The sequence below is a fragment of the Microcaecilia unicolor genome, chromosome 8, assembly GCF_901765095.1.
Source record: "Microcaecilia unicolor chromosome 8, aMicUni1.1, whole genome shotgun sequence".
Lineage (NCBI taxonomy): Eukaryota > Metazoa > Chordata > Amphibia > Gymnophiona > Siphonopidae > Microcaecilia > Microcaecilia unicolor.
This window is the reverse complement of record NC_044038.1, coordinates 54884958-54908124: the sequence shown is the minus strand read 5'-3', so window position 1 is coordinate 54908124 and position 23167 is coordinate 54884958. Positions and strand designations below refer to the sequence as shown.

The window sequence follows — 23167 nt, the reverse complement described above, 5'->3', positions numbered from 1 at the left end:
TCTGTATGGCAGATGCATTACTATCACTGAGCCAGCAGGCTTCCCCTCTACCAGGTGTTTACAGACAAGCTAACATTTTTTAGGCACATGTTTTACCATTATCATTCTGTGTACAGCTTGACTTACTATGCTCAAATTCACCCCTTTATACTGCGGCCTCATAAAGCTTGAGTTCATGGCACTGAAGACACAGGCCCAAGCACTCCTGAAAGTTTTAGTGATCTGAAATTATTTTATAGGCATGCCACCTTTTTTTCTTTATTTAATGTTAGCAAATTTGTTGACAGTTGGCAATCCAGGTTAGGGGCGGCTCTTCTTTCTGAGTTTAGTACTTAAGCAATGCCATAGTAATAGCATTGTACTACAGGTTCCTGTGATGCTAAAGGTCCATTGTTAGGATTTTGGTATAACATATCAAGCATTAGGACAGTTCTATGTGGCATTTTCAGAAAGGATAGGAATGTTCATTATGGTTTCCAAACCAGTTTCTAGAATCTAAAACCTCATCAGATTTAGATATAGAACAAGACTGGATGATATAATGAAGGCATCTCCTAACCTAACAGCTTGTGAAGACCCAAGTCAGATTTTTCTTAAATTCCCACATAAAACATTCTGTCATTGCACTGTCTGATCAGGTAATGTAGCCCTTAATTCTTTTATCATAGCTGTACCTTTGTTGGCAGAAGCTAGAATCACAGCACTTGACTCTGCCTGGACAGCAACATCTGGGAAAACTCTTCCAAATCTTCGTGGGAGGTGGGGTTTTTGTTTGTTAGCTTTATTGCTCATAGTGAAATTGGTTTTACAAGATCATTGTATTTTTTTATGTCTGCTTGTTTCCTGGAAAAATGTTGAGCTGTCATCCAATTTAATTCAAATGTGTGCCTCAGGTAGTAGTGCCCCTAATGACATCCAGCTCATCCCTTCATGTGTCTCCTTCGTCTTCTGCAGTTCAAATCCTTTTTCTATTTTTTTTTTTCAGTTGAAGCACATATTGCGATATTACTGAGCATTTTTAATGCTACCCCTATATAGGTATAGTTTTGCCTGCGTACTTTGTGGGGGTAAAGGATAAGGAAGTCTTATTGGCAGCAGACGCAGGGAAACCAATTCAGCATTAGCACCTGCAACACATGTCCATGTCCATGTATCCCTGTTGATTGAGCATTTTGAGAGCTGCTTTGCCATTGCATAGTGCTTTTGCATACAGTTGACTCCACGTCTTGATGAGTTTCCTGTAGGAAAAAGACAGCTGTAATGTTGAAAGTTCACATAATTGAATATTGTCTTAAGCCCCATACAGACTTATGTACTAAAGAGGGACACCAGGCATTATACAATGTTCACATATGCTCTTGTTTTTCCGAGTCTCTCTGGAAATTCCCATTACATACTCTTTGGTTCTTCTGAGTCTTGCCACCTTTTCCTCGGGTCATTTTTGCCCTGACAAAACTCAAACATGCCTTCACTCCCAGAAACATACAGAAGACAGTTTCCAGAACTATCCACTCCCACTCTTCCCTTCCCACCCACAGATAAAACAGGAGCAAAATATGTGGGTACTTATGTACCCTCTCAAATGGGTGCAGATTTTGAAAGGGAATGCTTATTTTAAACATTCGCTACAATTTACTCTAGTACAAAATACCCACGTATCTTACCACAAGCTAGACTAATGAAAATTGCTCCCACATTTGCTATTTGCAGTGTTCTTCTATTTTTGTACAAACTGAAATGGGAATTGAAAAATCAGGATTGGCCCAAATTCTAGAATTTGATTTGGGGTCGTTTCTCCAGCTTATCAAGGGCAAGCCACCTCTGAAAAGACAGGAACTACTGAGTGACAGATCTGTACTGAGGAAGAGCCATTTTGTGTGCAAGTGACTGATACTTTTTCTCATAGGCTTAGTGCTGGTAACAGATGCTATCACAGCCATGGGACTTGGACCCGGACGGCACCCCTTGGGGCAGCAGGTGATTGAGATTGAGGGACTGAATGCTTACGTTGCCGGTAAGTGGGAAGCTGTTTTATTGTTTAGATATTGTGACACACAGGTGGAGACCCTGTCAAAACAAATGAAGCAGAAGGGACTTTGTGTTTCTTTATCTTTTGTAGAAGTCATGTTCCTTGTTAATAATTATAAGAGTGCTGATTTCCAAGAGTTTAAAAGGCTCAAAGGTCAGCCATTAAGAGTAGGAGGAAGAAGTTTTAATTTTATTCAGAGGACAAGATGTTTCATGTGGTCCAGTGAGACAGCTCTAACTCCTTCAGGAGCCACTGTTAAAATGAAGTTACATGAGCTCCTAAAAACGATCCCTTCTGACACCTAAAAAAATAAAACCTGGTTGTCCAGCAGAGCTGTCCCTCCCCCATATAAAAATAATCCCTGGCAGTCCAGTGGGCCCCCCTTCTGACCTCCCTAAGAACATTATTGGTGGTCCAGTGGAGACCCCTGATCCCTCACCCCCCCCCCCCCCCCCAACCTGGCAGACCTCTGACTGGGCTGGACCAGACCTGTTAGTGGCCACTAAAAATCCTGGTGGTCTAGCAGGATTCCCCTCCCCCTCTCCCAGACCCCTACAATACCTTTGATGTTGGGGAGGATCACCTCCTGCCTCTGGGCCCGCCCGCTTCAAAATGGTGGTGCCAAGCCCCTCCCAGTGCATTTCAGGATGCACCGGACATGGGCTGGGCATCACCATTTTGAAGCAGCAAGCCCGGAGGGAGGAGGCAGTCCTCCTGCCTCCAATGTCAAAGGTATTGTAGGGGGTCTGAAGTAGGTGGAGGAGAATCCTGCTAGATCACCAGGGTTTTTAGTGGCAACTTGGGGGTCTGGCCCAGCTGGGGGCCCACCAGGTTGGGTACAGTGTTCTTAGGGAGGTGGGGGAGGGGGTCTGGAGGGGGTCCAGTGGACCACCAGGGAGGCTCGGACAGAACACTGGTGTGCTGCCAACTTTCCTGTCAGTTCCTGAGCCAATCGGTGCTCAAGCACTGACAGGAAAGTTAGCAAGGGACCCCGATAACAGCTCCAAAGCTGTCAATCGTGTTTAGCCACTAGAGCAGGGGTTTTCCTTGCAACAGTTTTCTGTGTTTTGTAAAGAATTGTTACTGAGCTCATTGGCATTGGAGGGAATCGCTAATCAGCTCATTAGCATAGGACCTTCAGACACTGCTTCTGTGTACAGTAAAGCAGTGACCGAAAGCCTCTCTGCATTGGCCACACAATTTAATGTTTCGTTTAGACTGGCTAAAACCAATGTAAATGAAACACTGCAAGCCTGATTTGCTTTCAACATCAGCCCCTCAGTCTTTTCTCTACCTCCACCTGCTGGTAGGAAGGGATAACCCATTTATGCAGAACGGTTGAACTGAGGCTGAGAAATCCGCATTTGAGAGGGTAATTTTATAAAACCTGTTCAGCGTAAAACGCCTCTTATAAAATTGTCACAAAAGTATGTGCGGTGCAAACTTGGAGGGCTGAAAACCAAACAGGTTTTCAGGGTATCCTTAATGAACATTCATTAGAGATACTTATTTATGATAGAAGCAGTACATTCAAATCTCTTTCATGCATATTCATTAGGGATATTCGAAAAACCAGACTGGTTTGTAGCCCTCCAGGATTGCAGTTTGACACCCCTGATCTAGGCGCTATGTCTGTGAAATTTGTGCTAGTATTTTATAAAGACACACAGGCACTTATTTTTAGCCAATTAACCTAAGCACTTTGTTATAAAATTGCCTTCTTTTTTATTTTATAACATGTATTCAAAGAAATATTAAAGGCAAACAATTGTATATACTACTGGAAGCATAATTTAAAAATAAAAAAGCAATTCAAAATAATAATACATAATTTCACAGTGTAGCGCACATCAAGGAAGAACAGAAAACAAATCAATAATAAGAAATGTGGTAGGATTTGAAAAATCAGAATTGGCCCAAATTCCAGCATCTGATTTGGAATGATTTCATAAACTGAATATGGGACAAGCCGTCCCTGAAAACCATTTTTTGTGTGAGTAACTGTTCTTCCTTCTGGCCTAGTGCTGGCAACAGATGCTGGTCTAGGCATTTGCTCTGATACCTTTTTGTTGAGAGGGAGGGGGAGGAGGAGGTCAGAAAAATTCCTTTTTCTGAAGGAACATAATTGACTAGAAGCTTCTTAAGGTTTCTCACCTTCTTCTGGGTCAGTAGTTCTCAGCCTTTGGTTTACAAGATGAAGCGTCAATTGGGGAAATAGAAAGCAAACACTAGATAACCCAGAGCAACATCAACAACCAGATTTCTTAATCTCTGAACTTTCTGGCAATAATGTGGTTGAAAATTGCATTCTTGTCCAGCTGCAGAGGGAGGGGTTACAATTGCTTGAATGGGCAGTGCTGAGTTTGTTGGGGACAGTTTTTCATTTGAAAGAGATGGAAAAATGAAGTATAGAAGGTTATTAATAGGAAGCAAATGAATTAATTATTCTGATGTCCTGAACCCAGAGCTAACCCTAATGTGGGCAACAGATGTGTCAGAGCACTATCTTCAACCCCACCCCCAAAAAGGAGGTTGAAGGTGGTCTACCACTTTACCGGTGCCACTGTGGACCACCAGATCTCCTGTCCTGATGCTAAGGAAGAAAAAATTGTCAGGAGGTGGCACTACTATGGCACAGAGCCAGAGACCATCGCCCATTTTCAATCTCTTCCCCTGCCATGGACAATCCTGCCCACTTTATTTTTGTCAAGAGGGCTGGAATATAATGCACTTGTGTATGCTTAGCTCTCCCCAGACCTTCCTTTAGGGCAAGGGTGGGCAACCTCAGACCTCAACTGCACAACCCAGTCGGGTTTTCAAGATTTGCCCAATGAATATGCATGAGCTCTATCTGCATACAGTGGAGGCAGTGCATGCAAATAGAATTCGTGCATATTCACTGGAGAAATCCTGAAAACCCGACTGGGTTGTAGCTATCAAGGATCATGGTTTTCCACACCTGCTATAGAGGAAAGTAATGCACAGACAAGCTGAAACACAGCTACAGTGTTAGGATTCAGGTTATTTGTGGCCATTTCCTTATCTTGTACCACCCTTTAGTGGTTTAGGAGATGCTTTGTCTCCACATGCCAGGGTTTGACTGCATGGAGGCCAGTTCTGATGAAGGATGGAATCTTGGATAGTATATGCATACTGATTTCCATCTCCTGAGCTTTACTGTGTTCATTAGTAAATGCATTTTTATTTTGATATCAGGAATGAACACAGTATGCAATGGATGTTTTATTTTTAAGAAAACAAGCATGCACAAATTGTACATGTATCCAAATGTGTAGGAGCAGTGTACACAATGCAATTTGAACACAATTATTAGTTGCTCTCCATCCCTTTTAACCACCTGCAAATCTGATGCCTCTCACTTCTCTCTCTGCTAGGAACAAAAACCCTGGCAGGCAGCATCGCCACCATGGACATGTGTGTGCGGCATTTCCTGGAGGCCACAGGTGAGATGGCAACTAGGTGTGAATTTTTTTTATGCAGTTCTCTGTACACTGGTCGTGATGCATAATGATTTAAATCTATGCTATTTTACTAATGTAAAACTGGATATTTAGAATATTAATGATAGATCACTTGCTCCTTGCTCGTATCAGCCATAACATTAACAGTGCCCAAGGATTGAAAGTCACTCTAATCAGTGCCTCTGCCATGGTTGGTGATTGTCCATATAGAATCTTGGCAGGTTTTGAAAATGGTACTTGTTTCACAGAATGATTGTTAGAGGGCTAGCTCACTGTTGAAATTATAAAAATTGTTGATGACATCTCTCCCACGTATTGCTATTTTTTTTTTGTTTGTTTATAACATTGAGGTGTGTAACATTCTCCAGGATGTACAGTAGAATCTGCACTGGAAGCAGCTTCTCTTCATCCAGCCCAGATGCTTGGAATCGAGCATAGGAAAGGAACCTTGAATTATGGTGCAGATGCAGGTAACGTCTTCTAATGCTTCTATGAACCTAGAAGGGCTGTTTTTGCATATGTGCTCAGTATTCTTTCCTATCTTCTCATTGTCTTTTCATCCCCTAAAGTTCTCTTTCTGTCATTCTTCACAGTGCCTGCTTTATCTTCCCTTCCTATCTGACCCTATATCTTCATTGTGCCATTTCCTCTCCCATTTTCCCAATGCTGCAGTTAACATCCTTTTTCAGCATGCTTAAGTCTATCTTCCTTGCCCATCTTTCCTGTTGTTGAATTGTGTTGTAGGAGCATTGTGGAATAGGATAAAGTTTAAGTAGAACAAACACAAGGCAGAGCCATAGAACCAAATACCCACTGAGGTCCATCAAAGAATAGAAGATTTAAAATTTGTTTTGTATTTTTCATGAATAAGTGTTGTAAACATACTGAACAGAAAGTTTCAGAGGCAAATAAGGGTTTGCTATAGAAAGTCACAATCAATTTACCTCAAACAATTCAGGAAAATACTTTAAAAAAATACAGGAAGTTAATCCTAGCCTTCAACAGAATATTAGGAATTATTGCATATAAGTATATAAAATGATGGACAATAAAGACTATATGGGCTTTCCAGTCTGTCCATCAACCATCTACTATTTCTCTGTCCCATGCTTTCTTGACTTTAGGTACAATCTTTGTCTTCTCTACAAGGGGAGCATAACCCTTTTTATCGTCCCATTCAGTTGTTTTGGTCAGCCATCTTTCACTACTTGCAATAGGTTCTGGGTTATCATCTCTGAGTCTCCATCAAGGGGGTTCTCTTGGGCTCCACCAGAGCAATGGGACTGCGAGCGCCGGGGGATAAGCTATTTGTTAGTAAATCTTGTATCTTGGGCAAGAAATGTATCCTTAATCACTGGGTATTAGACTATCCCCCCCACCCCCCCCTCCATCTGGTATTGGAGAAAAAGACTTCACTCTATGGTGTTATGAGAATCATTTGGGTCTCATCTCACCACGAAGGCAGAAGAGATTCCTGACCATTTGGGGTGTGTATCTCCTACAGCTAGAAGCCAAGTCCTTAACAGGTTCTCTGTTATGTATTGAGGTCCTATTCAAATGTCCTAAGCTCTGGGATTGGGAGGGGGGTGATGGGATACTGGAGGTAGGAGAATGTATGGGAGTTCGGTCTCGGGCCTTAGAGTTGTGGCCCAGACAGCTTGTTTAAGTACATAAGTAATGCCATACTGGGAAAATATCAAAGGCCCATCGAGCCCAGCATCCTGTCCCCGACAGCGGCCAATCCAGGTCAAGGGCACCTGACAAGCTTCCCAAACATACAAACATTCTATACATGTTATTCCCGAAATTGTGGATTTTTCCCAAGTCCATTTAGTAGCGGTCTATGGACTTGTCCTTTAGGAAACCATCCAACCCCTTTTTAAACTCTGCCAAGCTAACCATGTTGGTTTCATGTTTGTACAGCTAGTTGTACCTTTCTGTGGGGATCTTTCTTGGGTGGGGTTGGGGTGGGTCTGCTGTGGGAAAGGTGAGCTCATTGTATTTGTATTTACCTTTCTCAATAAACAGAACTTTATAGTAGTAATCTTTAACATCACTTCTCCTCCCTTTCTTCCTACCCTGTCTCTCCTGAATAGACTATAACCTGATATATTATATCACAGTCATGGTTCTCCATGAACCACGTCTCCCATGATCATCACTAAAGCCAAGTCAGCTCTAAATCCAGAACCTTATTTCTCATATAACAGCCATTTAGTATGCACAGCTTTCCTGGAAAGGAATGTAGAATAAAATGACCATTGTGTGCAGTTCTGTTTGTCACATGTGAAAAAAAAAGATATAGCGGAACTAGAAAATAGCAACCAAAGTAATAAAGAGGATGTAATAACTTCCTTATGAAGAAAAGCTAAAGAGGTTAGGATTCTTTCGCTTGTTAAACAGATGGCTGCTAGGAGATATGATAAGCCTATAAAAAAAAATAAAGGAGTGGAGTAAAGCAGATAGATAAATAATAGATTCACATTTTTCTGAAAAGTACAAAGACTAGGGACCCTGATTACAAAGGTGCACTAGCATTTTTAGCCCGCGCTAACCATGTAGATGTCCATAATATTCCTATGGGTGTCTACATGGTTAGCATGTGCTAAAAACGCTAGTGCACCTTTGTAAACGGCACCCTAGGTGGCATGCAGTGAAGTTATTAAGTAGTAAATTTAAAGTAAATCAGAGAAAATGTTGTCATTTGTCCTATGCAGTGCCTTCACTCTTCAGTAAAGAGCTCCTTAAGCATCTAAGCATGGATGCCTCTTCCCTGTTATGTTAACGTCTCCTGGCCACTTAATAGAAAATACCTTGCTCCCCTTAGATTGATGTCTTCTAGGCATTTAGGAATGTGTAATCCTTTGACCATTTATTCTGTGAAGCCTCAGCTGGATGATGTCTGCACCTCTTTCAGTGAAGTGCACCTGATGTGACAGTGTGTGACCCCAATGAAGTTGCACTCATTTAATTCGTTTCTTTTGCTTCTCAGATTTTGTGTTGCTTGACGATGACTTAAATGTACAAGCCACATATATTGCAGGAAATCGAGTATGGAAAAAGGATCTATGTACACTATGAAATCAACAGTCAAGCTATCAGACAACTGACTCTACAGGTGCTGATGGAAGAGATCCCCACACCCCCTTCCCCCCACCTCCCCCCCAAGATATTCTCTGTCATGAAGATGGCCTCCTTACACCAAATAGCAGAATCCAAGAACAGCTAATTCCAGTAAAATATCCTTTCAAGTTGTATTCCTTCTCATGATGGATTGTGGCACCGAAAGCCACAAGATGGTGGAAAACAGACTATTTTGAGTCCAGCCACAGCCAAAGTTGAAGCACTGTAGCACCTGATTTGTGCTTGAGCTGGATGAATCAGTGAATGAGAAGATGATACAGGAAGTTTCTCATCTTCATGATGAAGGAAGAGGATTGGTCTATTAGTCTCTCTCTACAGTACTAGATTAGGCACCTGGTATATAAGACATACAATCCATGTAACATTTCTATAGAAGGGTATAAGTGTCTTGTTACTGTCAATACAAATACATAAACTATAGCATTACTTTTGAAAAGATTTTAGTGACCTCATCAGAAACTTACTGAAGAGCATGGTGAGATTTGTCACAATTCCCTACTCAATCCAGGAAAAAACTTTCTCTATTAGCACAAGGGCTGGTATTTAGTTGATAAGGAACTGGCTATTTTGATTTTGAATAAAGAATACACCCACACTTATTCAAGTTCATGCACTGTGCACATCGAGGCTTCAATAGATTTACTCCCTACCAAGAATTGGGATGAAGCTGAATTTTAACAGAACAGAAGTCGTTACAGTCTTATTCTTTTGAGAACCACAGATTAGGGAGGGGGGAGGACTTGGCATGTGACCAAACTATGCAAAGTAATCTGTTCTCAGTATATAAATAAGCCTGATGAAAATTCAGTATGGATATCCTGAAAATCAGACATTTATTTGTTGCATTTTAATCCCACATTTTCCCACCTATTTGCAGGCTCAATGTGGCTTACATTGTTCCGTCATGGCGATCGCCATTCCAGAGTGAGAGATACAAGTGGTATTACATAAAGAACATGAGTGACATAGTAGAATTAAGCAATCAGGTATAAAGAGACTGGTCTGTTGTTCTTCAGGATTGTAGTCTGACAACTCTGTTGTAGTAGCTGATTTGGAAGCAAAAAACAAAGCTCAGGGTGTAATTGGAATAAGGTGTAGGGAGTGCAGAACTTCAGCCAGTGTGGTTTGAACAGCTTGAATTGCAAATGTTACTAGGTAATACAATGGGCCATGAATTCATGTCTCTTGAGTATATACTTCCAATCTTTAATATTATTCAAGTGTGTTAAATTTGTAATGCTACACATAAATGAGCCTTTAAATTCTACTAGGACCACACTAAAATGTAGCTGACAGTGAAGCTTATGGGCAGTAAGGAGGGAATACAAGTGCCTAAAGGATTCTCCATCCAGTATCCAAAATGGTTTGTATTGTATTATTCTTAGGGTGGAAGAATAGCCCGTGGATGCCGTGATTCAAATACCATTGCTGTCCCTGGGCAGGTTACTATACCCAGTATTTCCCAGTTTGAGTTTCAGAATATCCAAGGAAGAAGTTCATTCAAATCTCTGTCATGCATATTCATTGTGGATGTCCTGAAAACCTGGCTGACTAGGTGTACCCTGAGAACTGGCTTGATAAGCACTGGCTTTTACCTTCTGTTGTCTCATTTATTATTATTAACAGGCATTAACGTGTTAATGCACCTTAACACAAGCTTCATTTGTGCCTGTTTACTAAGTGTTTAACTCTTTAATGCGCATTAGTAAATAAGGCCTTTAAACTGTAAACCCTCTAGGGACAGGAAACTATCAATTGTACCTGAATGTAACTTACCTTGAGTTACCAATGAAAATAAATGCCAATACAAATTATGGCTCTTAGAGCTGCACCTACTGGCCAAGAACTGTATTGCATGAGTTTGCTTGATGGTTTTACTTGCCTTCAGCTTGTGTTGTAAAATCTTTAGATGCTTGTGGGCCATCATAGACACCTTTCTTGCTTACTTACATATATGAGGTTGGGGAATATGTGGACTTTGAATCTTTTGAAATAGAATGGATCATGTAAATTAAACTGAAATGGAGGTGATCTGAACAGATCCTCAGTTGCCGGGTAGTGATGCTACACAGAACTTCTCCACTGTGACACTTCTTGAATCTTTCATTCTTAGTCCCAGTTGTGTTTGTACACACAGATGGCATGATGAAGTCTCTGCTTACAGCCCCCTCATGTTCACTGGCCCTGTTTGCTTCCTAGCATTACCTGTTCTGAACTACCAGATTCTACTCCCTCTACATATAATATGAAACTCCATGTTAAAAGCCCAAACCTGTAAGCTGCCTAAGATCGTTAGTTTGGGCACAAAGTTTGAAGCTAGAGTTCCCACTAGTCTAGTAGCCTGGAGCTCAAGGAAATAGTTTTATTTTCAGCATAGGTTAAGAAGCTGTGCAGTGTAATGAGTTTCATAAAATGGATGATCTGAAGCTCCTCTGAAAACTCAAACAACTGTGCTAGTAGCTTGGATTACAATTTATCGGTTTGTAGGTGCTAACCACAAAGGGACAGGGAAGAGGTCCTGTCCTTCCTAAGAAGATTGTGTTGAATGTTCTTTGCTAAAGAAGCACAGTTTAAGCTGCTTGAAACACCGTCCTAAGAACCATCACCATAGAAATTTTCCATTTAAGTGGCCTGCCTATCATATGTTTTTCTCTCTCATTTTGTTTTCCTAAGTCTCTCCCCAGCCATCTGCTTTGCCCTCTGTTCCCTCTTATTCTAGTCTGTCTCTAAAGCTTCTGTAAAACGCTGGCACCAGCAGTGGATTTCTTTCTCATTGTGTGGGGGAAGATAAAGGATAATTGCCACACTGCAAACAAAAATGCAATAGGAAAGGGTAAATGTATCTCTTTTAAAGAAGCACATTGAAAATTGTTTGATCTTTTGCATGCTTTTTCCCAGCTATTTAAACACTGTCTTGTTATGTATATTTTTCTGGCTCAGTTCTCTTATTTCCTTTCTTTAGATCCCTTCCACAGATACTAAATTAGATGAGAGCAGTAAAGTAACTTAGGGCCCAAGCGTTTTAGCACACGCTAACACTAGAGACACCTATAGGAATATAATGGGTGTCTGTATCATTAGCACATGCTAAAATGTTAGCGTGCCTACAGCATAGTTTAGTAAACAGGGCCCCTAGTGTTTAGGGCAATAAGCTGAAAATTACAGAAACTAGGGTTCAAATTCTCCTCTCATCAATGCTTCTCCTTGTGACCTCACTCTGTATTGTTTTACTTACAAACTTAGGGCATGCATTAACACATGTCAATTTGATTTCATGCAAGTTATTTCTAACTAAGCCCCACTGAAAACAATGGGGTTTGTTTAAAATGTGTTAATGTACATGACTAAATCTAGTCCTTAGATTATAAATTAAACTCAAATAGGAGCCTGAGAGAGGCAACACATTAAACCCAAATCTGCAAAAGCCAAAGTGCCATAGCTGGAGTTCGAGAAGATTTTCATAGTGGAAGTATCTAGCTATTAAAACTAGTCTTTCTAGGTTCATGTTAAGAAATAGAACAATATGCACAATTTTACTGCCATCATAGAAACCTGAGTTCAGAACAGTACTACCAGGCAAATTTGATGTTACTGTAGAGTAAGGTTACCAGATTTTTTGTTTGCAAATGTGGGACCATTGGGTGGAGCAGGACCTCCCTAAACAACTTTTCACCATAAAAATTATAAAGGAATATAATGTTTGTATTAGATTATATCGTAAAAGTAGATTCTTTATGTTGCTTAACACAAAATACCATAACAGCACTGCCAGGACTCAAAGAGCACCAACCCAACCTAGCCTATGAAAAAGTACTGCAAATATAACAGGATCTAGAATACCAATACATTTTCTTCTAGGATAACAGAGCAAGCCAGACTGCTACACATTCTTACATGGAAATTATACACTCATCTCGGTCACACATGCAAAAAAACGGACAGCCACCCCACCAAATTCAGAACAAAGTACAACAAATTAGAAATTGAAATACACCGACAAATAACTAAACTGGAAACCCCAATAAGCCAGACTGCATGCAGTGCAACACTAGACAAATAGAAATGCATTTCCTCTGGTACTGAGCAACATAAAACAACATCAGAGATGCACACGTCCCAAAGTTGATATATTCCAATTTAAAATAAAATGTGTTTTTCAACCTCTGACTAGGCATTTCATTTTTGTTTCAATCTCAGGTTGCCCACCTTCCCCCTTTCTTCCCTCTACCTCTCGAATCCCCTTCTCGAGGTTGACCATTTTCCTTGTAATGAATTTTTTTTTTATCTGAAGCAAGAATCGCTTGGTTAAAACCAGCAGTGCACTGAATTTAGTTGAGAATTTGCTCAGTTGTGTTTAAAGCCCATTGCTAATTAAAGCTGCAGGTTTAGTTTTCTTTAAATTATGGATGGTAAAAGAACATGTCTTGAATTTATATCTGTCCTCTGTTCTTGCTGGCTGGGGTCAATGGAACCTACAGTGCTACCACTGGACTCTGTATGCAAATGGAAAGAAATGCTCATATAACTTACCTTCCCGCAACAACTTGATAGGAGTCTGCAGAATGTGAAATGAATCAAGTGTCTGAGAGCCTTTTCTTATAAAGTATTTTAATCAGTTGGAAATAACAAAGATTATATGTGCATACTTTAAGTATGTAAAGAAGGATGCAATAATAAATGAAATCTAAGAACAAACTTGCCTTCTGTTCCCTTCCACAGGCCTAAACATCGATGTACCCATTTTTTTGTAGGACCACTGACTTGTGTTACTCAAGGAGGTTAGATGAAAACAGGAGAAGGGGTGAGCCTATCTAGCCCATTATCTGGGCTGAAGCCAGTAGGTGGAGATTGCCACCATTTTTGCTCACCCAAAAAAATAGCAAATGCTATTGAAAACAATAGCCAAAGATTATTAGAAATAAAGAACTGCCTATGTGTGATCCATTCTGTAAAAAGTCTAAAGGTATAAGCAATTCCTTAAAAGGTGGAGGACAAAAGGTTTGGGGTTTTTTTTTTTATTATTTGACAAGTTTTTAATTTATTTGAAAGTTTCCCATATGTAGATATAAATATCACAAAATAAAAATTGAATATCCCTAAAACAGCTTTAAAAATTATTGTAGCTGGTGTCGTCGTCGATGATACGCTGAAACCTTCTGCTCAGTGTGCTGCTGCGGCTAGGAAAGCAAATAGAATGTTGGGTGTTATTAGGAAGGGTATGGAGTCCAGGTGTGCGGATGTTATAATGCCGTTGTATCGCTCCATGGTGCGACCGCACCTGGAGTATTGTGTTCAGTACTGGTCTCCGTATCTCAAAAAAGATATAGTAGAATTGGAAAAGGTACAGCGAAGGGCGACGAAAATGATAGTGGGGATGGGACGACTTTCCTATGAAGAGAGGCTGAGAAGGCTAGGGCTTTTCAGCTTGGAGAAGAGACGGCTGAGGGGAGATATCATAGAAGTGTATAAAATAATGAGTGGAATGGATCGGGTGGATGTGAAGCGACTGTTCACGCTATCCAAAAATACTAGGACTAGAGGGCATGAGTTGAAGCTACAGTGTGGTAAATTTAAAACGAATCGGAGAAAATTTTTCTTCACCCAACGTGTAATTAGACTCTGGAATTCGTTGCCGGAGAATGTGGTACGGGCGGTTAGCTTGACGGAGTTTAAAAAGGGGTTAGATAGATTCCTAAAGGACAAGTCCATAGACCGCTATTAAATGGACTTGGAAAAATTCCGCATTTTTAGGTATAACTTGTCTGGAATGTTTTTACGTTTGGGAAGCGTGCCAGGTGCCCTTGACCTGGATTGGCCACTGTCGGTGACAGGATGCTGGGCTAGATGGACCTTTGGTCTTTCCCAGTATGGCACTACTTATGTACTTATGTACTTATTGAAACAGGTCTAGATAAAAATGTACTTCTTTTTAGACTTGGACTTGTCTTCCTGGCCCATTATTGCTGAAAGACATCCTAATTTTGGGCCCACCCTTGTCTCACCCAAAACATGCCTCCAACATGCCACCTTACTCTTTGGACGAACTTCTGCCTTTTTGAAACTCGCAATTTAGATACTTTTGGCATATGTCCTTTTTTGGATATTTTGAGACATCTGCTTTGAAAATGAGCACCTATGTTTTCAACTGAAAATTCATCTTAATTTCAGATTTAGGAGCCTAACACATGATCCTGGTGCTGAAAATCAACATAGTAACATAGTAGATGATGGCAGAAAAAGACCTGCATGGTCCATCCAGTCTGCCCAAGACAAACTCATATGTGTATACCTTACCTTGAATTTGTACCTGTCCTTTTCAGGGCACAGACCGTATAAGTCTGCCCTCCCCTATCCTCGCCTCCCAACCACCACCCCCTCTTCCCCCCAACTGCTCCGCCACCCAATTTCAGCTAAGCTTCTGAGGATCCATTCCTTCTGCACAGGATTCCTCTATGCATATCCCACGCATGTTTGAACTCCGTTACCGTTTTCATCTCCACCACCTCCCGCGGGAGGGCATTCCAAGCGTCCACCACCCTCTCCGTGAAGAAATACTTCCTGACATCTTTCCTGAGTCTGCCCCCCTTCAATCTCATTTCATGTCCTCTCGTTCTACCGCCTTCCCATCTCCGGAAAAGATTCGTTTGCGGATTAATACCTTTCAAATATTTGAACGTCTGTATCATATCACCCCTGTTCCTCCTTTCCTCCAGGGTGTACATGTTCAGGTCAGCAAGCCTCTCTTCATACGTCTTGGAACGTAAATCCCATACCATCCTCGTAACGTTTCTTTGCACCGCTTCCATTTTTTTTAACATCCTTCGCAAGATATGGCCTCCAAAACTGAACACAATACTCCAGGTGGGGCCTCACCTGGAAAAATTCCGCATTTTTAGGTATAACTTGTCTGGAATGTTTTTACGTTTGGAGAGCGTGCCAGGTGCCCTTGACCTGGATTGGCCACTGTCGGTGACAGGATGCTGGGCTAGATGGACCTTTGGTCTTTCCCAGTATGGCACTACTTATGTACTTATGTACTTATGTAAACAGCAGTTATAAACTCTGTATTTTGTGCTCATTTTTCTACACTGTTCTATATAGAATACAGATGGCCAAATTTCAGTGAGGATATCCTGTTTCCTGATGGGTTCATCTTAACTGTTGTAATCTGCCTTTGGAAGCCTGGTGTTATAAAGATGGAATATGTTGAAATTAAATGGAAGTAGAAGTAAATTCTTTCATTGGGGCACATGGAATTGCATCATCATCTATTTTGTAGAAGTTTACATTTTAGATGCACAAATGGATTATTTGAACATGTTTCAGAGACAAGTGGTTTTTATAAGTCAAAATAAAAATAAATATTTTGATTCACGCTTATCTCTTTTGTTATGATCTTTAAGCCCCTAATGTAGTCCATTGGTTTTCTTATATTTTATTCGTGATGATTTATACTATGCCAAAACCGAAAGCTTAGCTCTGTCTGGTTGATAATAAAAGAAGCTCATTGTGAACACTATCTACCCTAAAAGGTTGTTTTGTGGATTGTACATGAGGAATTGTGATATTGAATAAATAAGTATATGTTTTTGTTTCTAGTCATGCATCTAAAGGTTATATAATCCTTTCAAGAAAGCCGGTTAATCATTGCGGAACATAACCACAGAGGAATGTTAGGGTTGCATTTTCAATATGGTACTACTAGAGCCCAGCTAAGGAACAGGTTATTTTGAATTAGTCTTCACTGGACCAAACTTGCTTTCCTGACACAATCACTATCCAGCTGGATAGGCAGTGTCTTAAAAGGTGGAGGATAAAGGATTTTTTTTTTTTACATTTATATCACACATCCCAAGCAAACTGTGTCAATGTGGTTTACATTTGAAAATACAGTTAGTCAGAATAATAGAATTCAGTTATATCATGGGAGCAAGGAGATGGATATGACTGAAACATTTAACAAAGTTGAGATTAGTATATATACCCAACTGGTCATTTAAAAGTCTGTCCTTTAATTGCATGTTCAGAAATCATAGCCATAAGTATTTACAGTTACTCAAATAATATCACATGCGTACACCAGAACAGGCACCAATACACACATTGCAACAGTAAACAACAACTTCTACAGAGTACATCCAAAACTTAATTATTTTCTCATTTACATCTTCCAAAATACCAGACAGCAGATGTACAGATCAGCAGGACACAAAGCAGTCCAAAACAAGTAAGGTCAGAAACAACACAGTTTATGGATTTAAAAAGCAAAACCATCTGCATGTAAGGACTGGATAAATTAATTTAAATAAAGTTTAAAGCAAATGCCCTTAATATGTAGTACTTGGTAGCAATAATGAAACAGTGATGGAATATTCACATAGCAAGCAGCCTGGGCCAACCGATTTATTTTCCATGGAACATAATTAACTTTCTCCAAGGACAAGCAGGCTGCTTGTTCTCACTGATGGGTGACGTCCACGGCAGCCCCTCCAATCGGAAAACTTTACTAGCAAAGGCCTTTGCTAGTCCTTGCGCACCGCGCATGCGCGGCCGTCTTCCCGCCCGAACCGGCTTGTGTTCGTCAGTCTTTTGTCCGCGCTCGGGATGGTCGTGTTTTGCGCCGTTTCGCGCCCCTCAAAGTTGACCCTCGCGCGTCTTCGCGATTTTCGCTGAAAAAAAAAAAAAGAAGGACCTTTACGGTCTTTACCCCTTTCCCGTGCTTCCAGCTTTTGCCCCGCGTAAGTTTCCTTTCGCTTTCGGGGTAGGCCTTTTTTGAGGCCTCGGTATGGGTTTTTTCTCTCCCTATTTTTGGTGCCTATATCGCCATTACGAGTTTTGATTTCGCCGGCGTGATTTTTCCGCCCATGTCATCGAAGTCTCCCAGCGGCTTCAAGAAGTGCACCCAGTGCGCCCGGGTAATCTCGCTCACTGATAGGCACGCGTCGTGTCTTCAGTGTCTGGGGGCTGGGCACCGCCCGCAGGCCTGTAGTCTTTGCGCCCTTTTACAGAAGAGGACTCAGGTAGCGAGATTGGCCCAGTGGAACGTGTTGTTATCGGGCTCTTCGTCGACAACAGCACCGGGGGCATCGAGTGCATCGACGTCGACAGCATCAAGACCTTCGACCTTGGCATCGACTGCATCGAGGCATCGACCCTCTGCATCGTCGGTACCGAGACATCGAAAGGCGGCGTCGGTGGTACCGGGACCTCCACTAGTGCTGATGTCGTCGGACGGTGGTGCTTCGACTGGAGTGTAGGTGAGGGCTGTCCATTCCCCTGCTGGTGGCGGTGAGCCTTCGGATGGGTCTCCCCCTACCCTGAGGGCTCCTGCAGTACAGGCCCCCCCCCCCCCCCCGAGACCGACCTTCTTCGGCCTCGGCCCCGAGGAAGCAACGGCTGGATTCTACATCCTCGTCAGTACCGGGAAGTTCCGGTGACATGCTTCGTTTGAAAAAGTCAAAGAAGCATTGACACCGGTCTTCTTCCCGCATCGGTACCGAGAGCTCTGGGTCGCCGAGGGAGTCGGAACCCAGTAGGCATCGGCACCGGGAGGACCGCTCACCCTCTGTTCAGGAGGTGTCGATGCGCTCCACCTTGGACAGCCCGGAACAGCCTCCACGCCCGGAACAGACTCTGACTTCGACGCCTGCAGCGGCTTCCATGTCTTTCTCCACAGCCGCTCTGCACAAGACTCTCCGGGCCGTTCTCCCAGAGATCCTGGGAGAGCTGTTGCGCCCTTCCCCTCCGGTATCGGGGGTGCTTGCGCCACCGGTACCATCGAGTGAGGCGCCGGCTGGCCCCTTGCCCGAGGTGAGGTCTCCGACATCGGTGCCGCTTGCGGTACCGACTGCGGTCACCTCCCAGGAAGGTTCCCCGTCGGCGGAGGGAGCTTCGCCGGTGCTGGCGAGGGAGTCTACCTCTCGACGCTCCCACCGTGGCCGTGTTTCCACGGAGTCGAGCCGGGCACGGCTTCAGACACAGGTTCATGAACTTGTGTCTGATACCGATGGTGAGGCCTCTTGGGAGGAGGAGGAGGACATCATCAGATATTTCTCTGACGAGGAGTCTGATGGCCTTCCTTCTGATCCCACTCCCTCCCCTGAAAGGCAGCTTACTCCTCCCGAGAGTCTGTCCTTTGCGGCCTTTGTCCGGGAGATGTCTACGGCCATCCCCTTCCCGGTGGTTGTGGAGGATGAGCCCAGGGCTGAAATGTTTGAGCTCTTGGACTATCCTTCTCCACCTAAGGAAGCGTCCACAGTACCCATGCATCATGTCCTAAAAAAGACATTGCTGGCGAACTGGACCAAGCCTCTAAGTAATCCCCACATTCCCAAGAAGATCGAGTCCCAGTACCGGATCCATGGGGACCCAGAGCTGATGCGCACTCAGTTGCCTCACGACTCTGGTGTGGTGGATCTGGCCCTAAAGAAGGCTAAGAGTTCTAGAGAGCATGCTTCGGCGCCCCTGGGCAAGGACTCTAGAACCTTAGACTCCTTTGGGAGGAAGGCCTACCATTCTTCTATGCTCGTGGCCAAAATCCAGTTTTAGCAGCTCTACACGAGCATACATATGCAGAACAATGTGCGGCAGTTGGCGGGCTTCGTGGACAAGCTCCCTCCTGAGCAAGCCAAGCCATTTCAGGAGGTGGTCAGGCAGCTGAAGGCGTGCAGAAAATTCCTGGCCAGAGGGGTATATGATACCTTTGATGTTGCGTCCAGGGCCGCTGCTCAAGGTGTGGTGATGCACAGACTCTCATGGCTGCATGCCTCCGACCTGGAGAATAGGATCCAGCAGCGGATTGCGGACTCCCCTTGCCGAGCGGACAATATTTTTGGAGAGAAAGTCGAACAGGTGGTAGAGCAGCTCCATCAGCGGGATACTGCTTTCGACAAGTTCTCCCGCCAGCAGCCTTCAGCATCTATCTCCTCAGGTAGACGTTTTTATGGGAGAAGGAAGACTGGTCCCTACTCTTCTGGTAAGCGTAGGTACAATCCTCGACAGCCTGCGGCCCAGGCTAAGCCCCAGCGCGCTCGCTCTCAGCAGCGTGCGCCTCTGCAAGGCTCCACGGCTCCCCAGCAAAAGCAGGGGGTGAGCTTTTGACTGGCTCCAGCAGAGCATAGCTGACATCAACGTGTCAGTGCCGGGCGATCTACCGGTCGGGGGGAGGTTGAAAGTTTTTCACCAAAGGTGGCCTCTTATAACCTCCGACCGTTGGGTTCTTCAAATAGTCCGGCAAGGATACACCCTCAATTTGGCCTCCAAACCTCCAAATTGCCCACCGGGAGCTCAATCTTACAACTTCCAGCACAAGCAGGTACTTGCAGAGGAACTCTCCGCCCTTCTCAGCGCCAATGCGGTCGAGCCCGTGCCATCCGGGCAAGAAGGGCTGGGATTCTATTCCAGGTACTTCCTTGTGGAAAAGAAAACAGGGGGGATGCGTCCCATCCTAGACCTAAGGGCCCTGAACAAATATCTGGTCAAGGAAAAGTTCAGGATGCTTTCCCTGGGCACCCTTCTCCCCATGATTCAGGAAAACGATTGGCTATGCTCTCTGGACTTGAAGGACACCTACACGCACATCCCGATACTGCCAGCTCACAGACAGTATCTGCGATTTCAGCTGGGCACACGTCACTTCCAGTACTGTGTGCTACCCTTTGGGCTCGCCTCTGCGCCCAGAGTGTTCACGAAGTGCTTGGCTGTAGTAGCAGTGGCGCTTCGCAGGCTGGGAGTACACGTGTTCCCCTATCTCGACGATTGGCTGGTGAAGAACACATCCAAGGCAGGAGCTCTACAGTCCATGCAGATGACTATTCGCCTCCTGGAGCTACTGGGGTTTGTGATAAATTATCCAAAGTCCCATCTTCTCCCAGTACAGAGACTTTAATTCATAGGAGCTCTGCTGGATTCTCGGATGGCTCGTGCCTATCTCCCAGAGACGAGAGCCAACAACTTGTTGTCCCTAGTCTCGCGGGTGCGAGCGTCCCAGCAGATCACAGCTCGGCAGATGTTGAGATTGCTGGGCCACATGGCCTCCACAGTTCATGTGACTCCCATGGCCCGCCTTCACATGCGATCTGCTCAATGGACCCTAGCTTCCCAGTGGTTTCAGGCTGCTGGGGATCTAGAAGACGTGATCCACCTGTCCACGAGTTTTTTCAATTCCCTGTATTGGTGGACGATTTGGTCCAATTTGACTCTGGGACGTCCTTTCCAAATTCCTCAGCCACAAAAAATGCTGACTACGGATGCGTCTCTCCTGGGGTGGGGAGCTCATGTCGATGGGCTTCACACCCAGGGAAGCTGGTCCCTCCAGGAACGCGATCTACAGATCAATCTCCTGGAGTTACGAGCGGTCTGGAACGCTCTGAAGGCTTTCAGAGATCGGCTGTCCCACCAAATTATCCAAATTCAGACAGACAACCAGGTTGCCATGTATTACATCAACAAGCAGGGGGGCACCGGAGCTCGCCCCCTGTGTCAGGAAGCCATCAGCATGTGGCTGTGGGCTCGCCGTTACGGCATGTTGCTCCAAGCCACATATCTGGCAGGCGTAAACAACAGTCTGGCTGACAGGTTGAGCAGGATCATGCAACCTCACGAGTGGTCGCTCAATTCCAGGGTAGTGCGGCAGATCTTCCAGGTGTGGGGCACCCCCTTGGTGGATCTCTTTGCATCTCAGGCCAACCACAAGGTCCCTCAATTCTGTTCCAGACTTCAGGCCCACGGCAGGTTGGCATCGGATGCCTTCCTCCTGGACTGGGGGGAAGGTCTACTGTATGCTTATCCTCCCATACCTCTGGTGGGGAAGACTTTGTTGAAACTCAAGCAAGACCGAGGCACCATGATTCTGATTGCTCCGTTTTGGCCGCGTCAGATCTGGTTCCCTCTTCTTCTGGAGTTGTCCTCCGAAGAACCGTGGAGTGTTTTCCGACCCTCATCACACAGGACGAAGGGGCACTTCTGCATCCCAACTTCCAGTCTCTGGCTCTCATGGCCTGCATGTTGAGAGCGTAGACTTCGCCTCTTTGGGTCTGTCAGAGGGTGTCTCCCGTATCTTGCTTGCTTCCAGGAAAGTTTCCACTAAGAGGAGTTACTTCTTTCTATGGAGGAGGTTTGCCGTCTGGTGTGACAGCAAGGCCCTAGATCCTCGCTCTTGTCCTACACAGACCCTGCTTGAATACCTTCTGCACTTGTCTGAGTCTGGTCTCAAGACCAACTCTGTAAGGGTTCACCTTAGCGCAATCAGTGCATACCATTACCGTGTGGAAGGTAAGCCGATCTCAGGACAGCCTTTAGTTGTTCGCTTCATGAGAGGTTTGCTTTTGTCAAAGCCCCCCGTCAAACCTCCTACAGTGTCATGGGATCTCAATGTCGTTCTCACCCAGCTGATGAAACCTCCTGTTGAGCCACTGAACTCCTGCCATCTGAAGTACTTGACCTGGAAGATCATTTTCTTGGTGGCAGTTACTTCAGCTCGTAGAGTCAGTGAGCTTCAGGCCCTGGTAGCCCAGGCCCCTTACACCAAATTTCATCATAACAGAGTAGTCCTCCGCACTCACCCTAAGTTCTTGCCGAAGGTAGTGTCGGAGTTCCATCTGAACCAGTCAATTGTCTTGCCAACATTTTTCCCCGTCCTCATTCCTGCCCTGCTGAACGTCAGCTGCACACATTGGACTGCAAGAGAGCATTGGCCTTCTATCTGGAGCGGACACAGCCCAACAGACAGTCCGCCCAATTGTTTGTTTCTTTTGATCCCAACAGGAAGGGAGTGGCTGTGGGGAAACGCACCATATCCAATTGGCTAGCAGATTGCATTTCCTTCACTTACGCCCAGGCTGGGCTGGCTCTTGAGGGTCATGTCACGGCTCACAATGTCAGAGCCATGGCTGCGTCAGTGGCCCACTTGAAGTCAGCCACTATTGAAGAGATCTGCAAGGCTGCGACGTGGTCATCTGTCCACACATTCACATCTCATTACTGCCTGCAGCAGGATACCTGACGCGATAGTCGGTTCGGGCAGTCAGTGCTTCAGAATCTGTTCGGGGTTTATAATCCAACTCCACCCTCCTAGGCCCATGTTTATTCTGTTCCAGGCTACACTCTCAGTTAGTTGGATAAGTTGTTAGGTCAATCTAATTTATGTCCTCGCCATTGCGAGGCCCAATTGACCATGTTTGTTGTTTTGAGTGAGCCTGGGGGCTAGGGATACTCCATCAGTGAGAACAAGCAGCCTGCTTGTCCTCGGAGAAAGCGAATGCTACATACCTGTAGAAGGTATTCTCCGAGGACAGCAGGCTGATTGTTCTCACAAACCCGCCCGCCTCCCCTTTGGAGTTGTGTCTTCCTTTGTTTTGTCTTGCTACATATGGGACTGACGAACACGAGCCGGTTCGGGCGGGAAGACGGCCGCGCATGCGCGGTGCGCATCGGCGCGCGAGGACTAGCAAAGGCCTTTGCTGGTAAAGTTTTCCGATTGGAGGGGCTGTCGTGGACGTCACCCATCAGTGAG

General features: G+C 44.3%; 1 protein-coding gene across 4 annotated transcripts in view; it reads left to right on the top strand.

Annotated features, from left to right (window-relative positions):
• AMDHD2 (amidohydrolase domain containing 2) overlaps window positions 1-15784 on the top strand; it is a 64117-nt gene extending 48333 nt beyond the window's left edge. For 3 of the 4 annotated variants that reach the window (XM_030211727.1, XM_030211725.1, XM_030211728.1), the window contains exons 9-12: window positions 1907-2014; window positions 5425-5493; window positions 5880-5981; window positions 8504-9534. In XM_030211727.1, the coding sequence (XP_030067587.1) occupies window positions 1907-2014; window positions 5425-5493; window positions 5880-5981; window positions 8504-8592 (368 nt within the window). In that variant the 3' untranslated portion in view covers window positions 8593-9534. Of the gene's footprint in view, window positions 1-1906; window positions 2015-5424; window positions 5494-5879; window positions 5982-8503; window positions 9535-15756 lie in introns of those variants that run through there. The other variant, XM_030211726.1, reaches the window with a different exon arrangement.
• The last annotated feature ends 7383 nt before the right edge of the window (window positions 15785-23167 follow it).